This window comes from Armigeres subalbatus, chromosome 2 (genome assembly GCF_024139115.2).
Source record: "Armigeres subalbatus isolate Guangzhou_Male chromosome 2, GZ_Asu_2, whole genome shotgun sequence".
Lineage (NCBI taxonomy): Eukaryota > Metazoa > Arthropoda > Insecta > Diptera > Culicidae > Armigeres > Armigeres subalbatus.
In genome coordinates this window covers 153,598,629-153,610,477 of record NC_085140.1, presented here as the reverse complement: position 1 = coordinate 153,610,477, position 11,849 = coordinate 153,598,629, and the positions used below count along the sequence as shown (strand labels likewise).

General features: G+C 39.7%; 1 protein-coding gene across 1 annotated transcript; it reads left to right on the top strand.

The window, feature by feature from the left end:
- The first annotated feature begins 3,622 nt into the window (after window positions 1–3,622).
- LOC134211038 (heat shock 70 kDa protein cognate 4-like) lies at window positions 3,623–11,626 on the top strand. Its single transcript, XM_062687579.1, has 3 exons — window positions 3,623–3,772; window positions 3,993–4,208; window positions 9,830–11,626. The coding sequence occupies exons 2-3, from the start codon at window positions 4,004–4,006 to the stop codon at window positions 11,560–11,562; spliced, it is 1,938 nt and encodes a 645-aa protein (XP_062543563.1). The 5' UTR covers window positions 3,623–3,772; window positions 3,993–4,003; the 3' UTR covers window positions 11,563–11,626.
- The last annotated feature ends 223 nt before the right edge of the window (window positions 11,627–11,849 follow it).

Here is an 11,849-nt window from a genome sequence, read left to right as displayed (position 1 = left end):
CGGAATAAATTATTTGCTCATCGGTTTGGACTTGTAGTGTCGAAGACGCTCTGGAAGAGAGTCGGATAAAATGATTTGCACATCGGTTTCGATTTATGATGTCGAAGACGCTGGATTGACAATAATTGTGTTGTTTCTCAACGGTTTTTACTTAAAAAAAAGTTGAAGGCGCTCTGGAAGAGCACCAGCGGTACATGATTTGTTTTCTCATCGGTTTCGACATGTGATGTCGAAGCTGCTGTGGTAGAGCACTGGATTAAATGTTTTGACTTGTGTCGTCGCAGACGCTCTGGAAAACGCCGAAAAAAAAGTTAATTGTTTTCTCATTAGTTTGGCTTAAACGAGTTAAAATGTCGAAAGAATTCTGAAGTAGTGCCGAAGCAAATGATTCGTTTTCTCATCGGTTTCCACTTGTAATATCGAAGGTGCCAGATTGATTGATTTGTTGTTCTCATCGGTTTTGACTTAACATGATTTGTTTTCGAAATAAATGATATGTTTTCTCATCGGTTCTCTACTTGTGTTGTCGAAGGTGCTCTGGAAGAGTATCGGATTTTTGCAGCTTTTGATGGTGAAGGTTGTTTAGAAGAGGAGCGGATTGTTCGCGTCAAAGAAACGTTAATGCGGTGGACCAGCAGAACGCAACGAATCAATTTTGAATTTCGAAGGTGTTGTGTGAAAGTACCGGACTTATTGGCTTGATCTTGAAGGGCATAGTATGTTTGGTGATCCACCGATATTGTTTTGATTTTCCCATTGGAAGGCCATCAAATAGTATTGGATATGGACTGCCGGATCGAATTCTATTGGTTTTGGATTGCAATGCTGGAAATATTTGCAAAAAAATAGAAGGAATACAGCTGGAGGATCATGAATCTGAAATAGGTGACATTTTCAGGATGTTAAAAAAGGCTGGATTAATTTGCTTAGTAAATATGTATTTGCGTATTTGTATGTGGACTTTGAATTGAAATATTGAACATGGATTGTTTTTTTGGTATTGGTTTTCAATGAAACATTTGATTTTTGATAATGGGTGAGGTAACATGATTATTAGATTTGAGAATTGGAATTGGCTTGGTTGCAAATATTCAATATTATTTTGGAATCAACTTTTGGTTATAAGCTAGATATTGTATTTGAAAGATGGAGTTGGATTAGAATATTAGTTGTGAAAACTGGATGGACAAAATACATAACCATGCACTGGCAGGCATAAATAAAACTTTCAATTAATTACTGTGGAAATGCTAAAGAACACATAAATAGTAAACCGAGAACTAGTTGTAATGCAGAGCCATGAAAGATGGAATGGAAAAAAAACTTGATAATTTTATATGAATGTTTGATTTTAGTATTCCATTATAAAAAAACGTTCCAATGTTGGTCTGGGAATAAAACTTTGTTCATGGAATAGGAATATTGGATTTGCTTTTCGGGTTCATATATTGGATTTGAGTATCAGATTGGAAAATCATATTCCAATTTGAATTAGGATGATTTTGAATATAGGAATTGAGTACGGATATTGGATACTGGATTGTAAAATAAGAAAAAAATGCGATGTAAATAGTTGTTTATGAAAATCCTAAGTCTCAAATGGTGTGAGTGCCTGTGTGAATGTGTACATTAAGTACAGCCTATCCTCCAGAAGTAATGCTGGAAAGCTGTCCCGGGGGGAAATTAAGGTTGGAGCCCAAGGAGGGTTTAGTGGGTGAGAGTCCCACTATCTAACACACTGCTGGTGCTTAATGCTTTTTTCTTCGTAAAAAAAACAATCAGAAAGATGTTCAATTTGCAAAAAAAGAGCTAACCGCGGTGGAGGTTAGTACTCGGATTCTGATGGTTCTTCCGCAAACGGGACCTTGAGGTTGAGGGTTCGAGTCCCTCTAAGATACGTGGATTATTTCCGCGAAATTTCATATCAATTTATCTAATTCGTAACATGTGCTGTGCATATGCACAGCCAAGATATTTAACAAAAAACTTGCAGTGGCCAGAGGACGGTTGGTCAAACCCTTGGACATCTGCTGTCCCTAAAACTCGCAAACTCTAAATATAACAGAATGTGTTGTTTCTATTCGGTAAGGCATCTTTTTATTCGTGCAGTGAATCATTATTATTTTGGAATTATTCATTCCCCGCCGAATGATTGAAGACGATTTAAATATAGAAATGTCATGAATGAAATGGAAACATAACATCACAAATTTCGCAATAGCTACCTTACCATTGATCATTTGCCAGGAAAATATTCATTGGAAACCTTGAATTATCCTGGATTCCAAATTTTTCTTGCAATGCGTAATAACATTTGAAGTAACAAGTTCACAGAAGACAACATGCTTTTAATATTTTACATCAAGACAAAATTTTCAAAACGACTTATCTGCTGAACTGACTTATACGCAAACTAACACCATCAACAGGTAGCGGAATCCTTCCCCTACCTATTGATGGTGTTGGTTTGCGTGGGTGAGCTATCAGATTCGTCAAATCGTCGTTTGAATCTTTGTTTACAAAAGCAGATAAGTCGTTTTGAAAATTTTGTCTTGACATATTCCCTATATTCAAAAGCTCAATGTTCACGTAGCGTCTTTTCAACGCAGCGTGACGGTGGCGTAAAAGGGGGCAGGTTTGCCGCGTTGCCGCGCCAATGCACACCTCCGTTGTTTTAACGTTGCGTGCACGTGGATTTGAAAAAACACAATACGTGGGCATCGGCCCCAACATGTTATGTAATGCTTTGAAGTTTAATTAGGCGTATTATGCATCGGTCATGTGACTGATTTGTATATCTACATATATGCTATTACAAATTAATTGTGTAACTTATTTGAAAGTTCTCAATCACCAGAGACGTGTATGAAAGTAGATCTATAACTTGTTTAGCTCAGATTTGGACCGCGCACACCGTGAATGAAAGGCTGACGAAGACTACGCATCTCAACTATATAAATCTGCAAGCACGCACCGTCGTATCAAGCCACATGTGTTAATATTTTTCAATACTCGACATCATAAAGGAAACGGTTAATTAACCGAAAACCGAATTGTAAACAACATGAACAAAAAATCAATTACTTTTTTCTAAAACAGAAAGCGCAGATTGATATTTACCACATAACATATAGGCATCTTTGCCGTGGAATGTGGTCCTTCCATGATTTTGGAACGCTAGCGAACCTAGCGGCGGAAGTCAAGCTTTACTGAACAACGCGCATTAGACAGAGCAGCACCGCATGCTTTGCTTTCTCTTTCTTTCGCTTTGGATATACGGGATTGCCATTCGTCGATTGTTGATACACAAAGAGCCTACTTTGAAATTTGCAGTTTGTTCTATGATGTCTATCTGTTTTGTGTATTTACTCTACCCTTGGAGGAGTGGCTCATGTTTTCAATTCGATGATGGAGACGCTTGGTTGCTATTCCATCACATGCGTCAAAGATGGACCACGTGGATGCATACCACTTCGTGCAATTACATTTTTGATGGTTGACGAAATTTATACCGGTTGTTGTCGAAACGCAAAGTGAACATTCTAGACACAAACGCCGGCTGGCGACGATTTATTTCAACTTGGCATATTGCTTTCGTGGCCTATTTTAAGCTCAAACGGCAAAGCGAACTCGCGAAGTAGTTCGTAGAGAAACGTTGAACAGATCAGATCGCTTTTTAAAAGAAAAGTGAATTTTCTTTCCTACTCCTTGCATTGTCGGTGGCATCATCGAAAAATTCTTTCATCAACTAGAATTACGTGAACAACAAAAGGTAATTAGTTGGAAGATTTTAGCACAAATTCAATGGAAAGATTGCATTAACTTCCGGTAAATTGACTGTGACATTTATGCGCTTGAAGATGGTTCTAGGATTTTCCTTAGATGTGCATGTGATCTAAAAATACTCGCCCAGTGTGATTGCCAAGGTCTATTAATAAGACAAGTGATTGTGCCTTTTTGGCGGTTGGTTTTTTTTCTGCTTATCTTCCCAGATTATTGAGTCATGGCCAAGACTCCAGCCGTCGGAATCGACTTGGGAACGACATACTCGTGCGTCGGAGTGTTCCAGCATGGCAAGGTGGATATCATTGCCAATGATCAGGGCAACCGCACCACGCCGTCTTACGTGGCCTTCACCGATTCGGAACGACTAATCGGCGATGCCGCCAAGAACCAAGTGGCAATGAATCCAAATAACACCATTTTCGGTGAGTATTGACGTCGTGTTGTTGATTCAGGAAATTTGAGGCGAAACGGAAATCATCGATTAAATAGTTTTGTTCGATTTAGGAAATCATGCTTTGCAAAGCACACAGATGGTTATATTTTTGTCTAACCTCAAGCAAAACGAATATTATGAAGGAATAGTTGTCACATAAACAGTGTTAGTAAAATCATTTTCAAATCTCAAAGCTTACCGGATCACTAATGCATAACAAAATTATATCAAGGGGAGATATTTTTTCAGTAAATTATTGTAACAAAATGTGTTATACCCAAGCAACCAAAAGTTCAGATTTTACTTAAATTTGTTCCTAACCGAACCAATTGGTTCACTTTTGGTTCACATTGAGTTCCAAGCACCTTAACGGAACTTCCAAGTTCACTTTTGCGCTCCCACCATCCAAAAAATACTTAAAATGTGAGCTGATTAAGCCAAAACATTCCCTTTCATCTGAACTTTTGGTTGCTTGGGTAAATTTGGCTGATTAGTTGTTAAAATAACAAAAATCATATCAAAAATTCCTCAAGCCGTAACACAATTAAAACAGAGGCTGATACCTTCATATCAACATTATAACAGACGTTGATATAATAGTTCGGTACAAAAAACTAGTTTCAAGAAAATTGTCTACATCACGGATAAGTATCTGGTACGCTATAACGACAGATTTCCATCCATAATGTAGACAATTAACCCTTAAAAGGCCGGGACGACAGTCACCTCCTTCAAAGTGCTCGTTCTCAGTAAATAGTTGACCAAATTTCATGACCCCGGACTTTTCTCAAAGGGGATTAGTAGCGCTTTTTTTGACATAGGTGCCGCCCCGCTAGACCTCTCCCCGCGTTCATGAGTATCGAAAATGTCTGTGTTGTTTCTTTAATTTTTTCTATGATGGCCAAATTTCTTCAGTAATCAAGTGCAATAAAGTTCTGGCGTCATAAAATAAAGTAGATACATGATATATATCAAGTAGAAGTGATTTTGAACGTTTCCAAGTTATCTGATTACTGTAATTACCGATATTGAAAGCCATATCCCTGATCTAAGATTTATGGTCATATTTCTTAAAATCTGATCACGAAATAAACCAGACAGGAGGGAAAAATATCACAAAAAACTGAAGACATATGTTTAATCAATTTTATGTATTGAAGATACTATTTTGGAACATTCCAGTTCATCCAAAATATCCGTGAGTTCAGGTCTTGAATTCTACCATAGAAGCGAAAGGTAATGTGCACATAAAAATACCCGGAGTACATCCTACTTAGTTCAAAGATATCAAATGACTCATGGGAAATTTTTCTGCGTGTCCCATAGTGACATTCTAGAATGCGCGAATTGTTCTGAAGTTCAGCTCGTAAGACCTACGTTACAACGGCCTCGAAAATGTATTCGGCAGCTATCAAAACCTTTCCCAACAGATCCTTGTATACCTGCCAAGAAACGTTATACCGATCTTTCTGCATTTCAATACATTCAAAGCCATCCAAAACGTTCTTGAGTTCAGGTCGTCAGATCTACAATCAAGTAGAAGCGCAATGCTTGTTTCAAATCAAGCTCAGATCACCCTGCCCAGTTCAAAGAAATCAAATGACTTATTGGAAATGTTTCTGCGGGTTTTGATAGCTGTCAAAAACATTTTGGAGGCCGTTGTTGCGTAGGTCTTACGAGCCGAACTTCAGAACATTTCGCGCATTTTAGAATGTCATTATGGAGCAGGTAGACAAATTTCCAATAAGTCATTTGATTTCTTCGAACTGAGCAAGACGACATGAGCTTGATTTGAAATAAGCATTGCGCTTCTACTTGATAGTAGATCTGACGACCCTGAACGTTTTGGATGTACTTCAGTGTATTGAAATGCAGAGAGATCGGTATAACATTTCTTGGCAGGTTTCCACGGATCTGTTAGGGAGGGTTTTGATAGCTGTCGAAGACATTTTGGAGGCCGTTGTTGGGTAGGTCTTACGAGCCGAACCTCAGAACATTTCGCGCATTCTAGAATGGCATTATGGGGCACGAAGCAAAATTTCCAATAATTCATTTGATTTCTTTGAACTGGGCAGGATGACCTGAGCTTGATTTGAAACAAGCATTGCGCTTCTACTTGATTGTAGATCTGACGACCTGAACTCAAGAACGTTTTGGATGACCTGCAGTGTAAGGAAGTGCAGGAAGATCAGTATAACCTTTCTTGGCAGGTATCCAAGGAGCTGTTGGGAAAGGTTTTGATAGCTGCCGAAAACATTTTCAAGGCCGTTGTAGCGTAGGTCTTACGAGCTGAACTTCAGAACATTTCGCGCATTCTAGAATGGCATTCTGGGGTACGCAGCAAAATTTCCCATACCTCATTTGATTTCTTTGAACTGGGCAGGATGACCTGAGCTTGATTTGAAACAAGCATTGCGCTTCTACTTGAGTGTAGATCTGACGACCTGTAATGTAGGCAATTACCTTTATTCCAGATTGATCATGGGTTCAACTTATACACAAGGTGTATACACTGAATTCTGTTTTTACACGATTTTTTTTACATAATTTTATTTTACAAGTTTTTTTACACGATTTTGATTTGCACGATTTTTAAAAAGTTTCGCGATTTTCAAAAAGCATATTATTTTTTTTTGTGCCTTATCAGATTGTAAAAAAAGAGAGGTACACAGTATAGAATATGTTCATGGCATGTGTTCATGGTCATCTAAGAAATCCCTGAAGTCAGACCTAGAAGTCTACGCACGTATTCATGACATGTGGGTATGATCACCCAAGAGTTCCATGAAGTCAGGCATCAAGGTGCTTTGTGGTACACATAATAAAATGCGTTTATGACATATCGGTATGGTTATCCGAGAATTCCCCGCAGTCAGGCCTTAAGGTCTACACGCTTAATCAGAGATCTATTGGTCAGTTTCAAATATGGAACATGCCCTTTGTAGTACACAAAATAAAATGCGTTCATGACATGTGGGTATGGTCATCCAAGGATTCTCTGAAGTCAGGCCTTAAGGTCCACACGCTTAATCAAAGATCTATTAGCCAGTTTCAAATATATGGAACATAGAACAAATTGCGTTCATGGCATGGTGGTATGGTAATCCAAGAATTTTTGAAGTCAAGCCTTAAGGTCTACACGCGTGACCAGAGATCTATTGGTTAGTTTCTAATAGGGAACATACCCTTTGTGGTATACAAAATATAATGCGTTTATGAAATGTAGATATGGTCATCCGAGAATTCCCTGAAGTCAGGCCCTCAGGTCTACATGTGTAACCGGATATCTATTGATCAGTTTCAAATATACAACATGTCCTTTGTGGTGCACAGAATAGAATGCGTTCATGACATGTTGCTATGGTCCTAAAATTTCCTGAAGTCAAGACTTAAGGTCTACACACGTAACCAGAGAGCTATTGACCAATTTCAAATGTGAAACATGTTCTTTGTGGCAAACAAAATAGAATGCGTTCATGACAGGTGGATATGGTCATCCAAGAATTTCCTGAAGTCAGGCCTTAAGATCTACACGCGTAACCAGAGATCTATCGATCTGTTTTAAATTTCTTTTGTGGCACATAGGAAAGAATGCGTTAATAACATATTGGTGACTTTGAACATCTGTTGTGAACACATTCTATTGTAATTGTTTTTTTTTCCTAAATATTTCTGGAAAACTAAATTCAAAATAGAAAAACCCAAATTAATCCACCTAGCGGTGACGATGCCTTTCTCGATTAAATCAAGATATGCTGAAGGTGGTAACTTCGTTTTTTTTTCAATTCTTATCTATTTTTGGTAGCAATTTGGCAATTTCGTTTTTCTGCAAAATAAGCTATGACATATAAGTTATGACGATCGACACCCCCACCCCCCTTCGCCAAGGCCCCGATGCCATTTTTGAACGATTCCTAAATATAAATAAGGAGATGTATAAAACGAAAACTATATTCAAATTTGCCCTTGAAATCAGCAAACTTCACCATAACTCCACACCACCCATCATACCACACACCATCCAAACCAAACAGCATGTTGAAGCATCAATGAAACCCCTCTTTTTCCCCTTCCAATGTATGACACAAAACAAACGCAAACACCACCATGGCCACGAGCGTACGAACCAGCAGTTAATCGTGTCGTTATCGAGTGCAATTTCTGTTGCCAACGATGAAACTTACAACTGTGAAAATGCTCCGGTAAAGTATAAAGGTTCCCCCAAACACACGCGACGCGACAGTAGCGACGCGATTCTATCGCTTGGCGACAGCGATTCTGTCGCCGTTGGTATGGAAGCGTATATAGAACATTGCTTGCAGCGACCAAACGATGGAATCGCGGCGACTAGTTGTCGCCGTCGCGGCGATGAAATCGCTTAGGTTTGGGGGAGCCTTAATGGCAATAAACATCATCGAGTCGGCTCTACACTCAAAAGCGCGTACGTTGTTCGTCGATTAGTTTTCGTGTTCAACACGTTCCACATTGCAAGCTTTGAAAAGCTTTGCTCGTTGCGTTAGCGTTATCGATATTGCCGTAGCGAGGTTTCTAAACCATCGAGCGAACGTAGTTTATATTATAGCATGGTAGCTGCTCAATGCTCGTAGTCCCGATTTTATGGGAAAAATGGAAAACTGCCTAAACCATTTTCCTTGTCAGCTGCGAACGCATTAATCAATCTTGATGAAATTAAATAGCATGTAATTAGAAGAGTGGCTCTGCGGAATGCAACTTGTTGCGATAAAATCAGTTGAGCCTAAGTACATGAAAACCGTGTGAGTTTTTGAGGTTGAAAAAGTGACCATACAGACACACAAACATACACACACACATACATACACACACACAGACATCACCTCGATTCATCAAACTAAGTCGAATGGTATAAGAAATTTTACTATCAGATGTTCCTGTGAAAAGTTCGTTTTCAGAGTGAAATGATAGCCTTTCGGTACAACTTTGTTGTACGAGAAAGGCAAAAACAATTTTTTTAAGAGTGGTGTTAATGCATAGTAATTAATGCAAAAACATGCAAAATGATAGAAAAAATGCGATCTATTCTCCTAACGTGTTTTTTTACCTTTCTCATGTGATTTTTTCAATACATTTTACGATGTACGAGAAAGGCACCGCTAGGTGGATTAATCTGGTTTTTTTTCTAATAACTGTCTGCAAAGTATGTAGGCATTTTTTTCGTGAAAATAAACATAACTAATGTTGTTATAATTTTGATATAAAATATAACTGGCTGAAAATATAATTTTATCGAATTATCTAATAATAACACACGTTGTTTTTAATAACAACCATTGATAAAATTCATTTATAATTTTGTTATGCATTGCTGATCGGGTACTTACCTACCTGTATTTTTTGGAAAAATGATAGTTAGAAATTGACATTAAGTATTAGTAGACCAGGAATTACGTAAATTAGTGGCAAATGAAAGTCTTAAAGTACGTATAATGTGTGCAGATTATCTCCTGCATTTTTAGCGACTAATTGGTCAATTAAAAGTGATAAAATATCGATTTTACTACCACTACTGAATCAACATCTCATCATGCATGTAACGATTCGTTGCCTTATTCGTATTTTTCCATCTTTCAGATGCCAAACGTTTGATTGGTCGCAAATTCGATGATCCAACTGTGCAGGCCGATATGAAGCACTGGCCGTTCGAAGTCGTCAGCGATAGTGGCAAGCCCAAGCTACAGGTAGAATACAAGGGTGAGAAGAAGAACTTTTTCCCTGAGGAGATCTCCTCGATGGTTCTGGTCAAGATGAAGGAAACCGCTGAAGCCTACCTGGGAACAAAGATTGCCAACGCTGTCATCACTGTGCCAGCTTACTTCAACGATTCGCAGCGTCAGGCCACAAAGGACGCTGGGGCTATTTCCGGCTTGAACGTGCTGCGTATCATCAACGAACCGACGGCTGCGGCTATCGCTTACGGTTTAGACAAGAAGGGAGCTGGTGAAAGAAATGTTCTGATTTTCGACTTGGGTGGCGGTACCTTTGATGTGTCCGTTTTGACCATCGAAGATGGTATTTTCGAGGTGAAGTCCACCGCTGGTGACACCCATTTGGGAGGTGAGGATTTCGACAACCGTATGGTGAGTCATTTCGTAGAGGAGTTCAAGAGGAAGCACAAAAAGGACCTTTCGAGCAACAAGCGTGCGTTGCGACGTCTGCGTACGGCTTGTGAGCGAGCCAAACGTACTCTGTCTGCTTCTACTCAAGCCAGCATTGAAATAGATTCACTGTTTGAGGGTATTGATTTCTACACCTCGATTACACGTGCCCGTTTCGAGGAGTTGAACTCTGATCTGTTCCGTGACACCATGGAACCGGTGGCGAAGGCTCTTCGTGATGCCAAGATGGATAAGGGTGGCATTCACGATATCGTGTTGGTTGGTGGTTCAACTCGTATCCCAAAAGTCCAGAAACTGTTGCAAGATTTCTTTAATGGCAAAGAGCTGAACAAATCGATCAACCCTGATGAAGCTGTTGCTTACGGAGCGGCTGTACAGGCTGCCATTCTGCAGGGTGATACATCCGAGGCCGTCCAGGACTTGCTGCTTCTCGACGTTACTCCATTGTCCCTTGGTATTGAAACTGCAGGAGGTGTTATGACTGTTCTTATCAAGCGTAACACCACTATCCCTACCAAGCAAACCCAGACGTTCACTACGTACTCAGATAACCAACCTGGGGTTTTGATTCAAGTCTTTGAGGGTGAACGGGCCATGACCAAAGACAACAACTTGTTGGGCAAGTTTGAGCTGAGTGGAATTCCACCGGCACCAAGAGGAGTTCCTCAAATTGAAGTTACATTCGACATCGATGCTAACGGTATCATGAACGTATCTGCCATCGAGAAGTCGACCAACAAGGAGAATCGAATCACCATCACCAACGACAAGGGACGACTCAGCAAGGAGGACATCGATAGGATGGTCAACGAAGCCGAGAAATTCCGCAATGAAGATGAAAAGCAACGGGAAAAGATTTCTGCCAAGAATTCGCTTGAGTCTTACTGCTTCAACATGAAGTCCACCATGGAAGATGCTAACGTTAAAGACAAAATTCCGGAATCTGACAAGACGTTGATTATGGACAAGTGCAACGATACCATTGCTTGGCTGGATGGTAACCAGACTGCGGAAAAGGAAGAGTTTGAACACAAGCAGAAGGAGCTGGAAGCCGTTTGCAATCCAATCATTCAGAAGTTGTACCAGGGAGCGGGTGGAATGCCAGGAGGAATGCCCGGAGGCATGCCAGGAGCTGGAGCTCCGCCACCAACCGGAAGTGCAGGACCAACCATCGAGGAAGTTGATTAAACCTGGTTTTTCGGAAGGGATAGTTCTCTAAATTATTTCAATAAATGACCAGTGATTTACTGAATCCGTTTTCTTACCTTTTTATTTATTGTGGAAACGATCGTAACATTTGTCTCGATTATACAGATTTCGACTTTGCGTGGATCACGTGGTCAGGAGTAATTCATTCGTACAAAAAGTAATTCTGCAATAAATATCTCGTCGCGTTTCGTAGCACAGCTGGGTTGAATTCTGCCTTTGACTTTTGCTTTCAGAAGTGCGCACATGTTTGCTTGTATTTCTCTGGA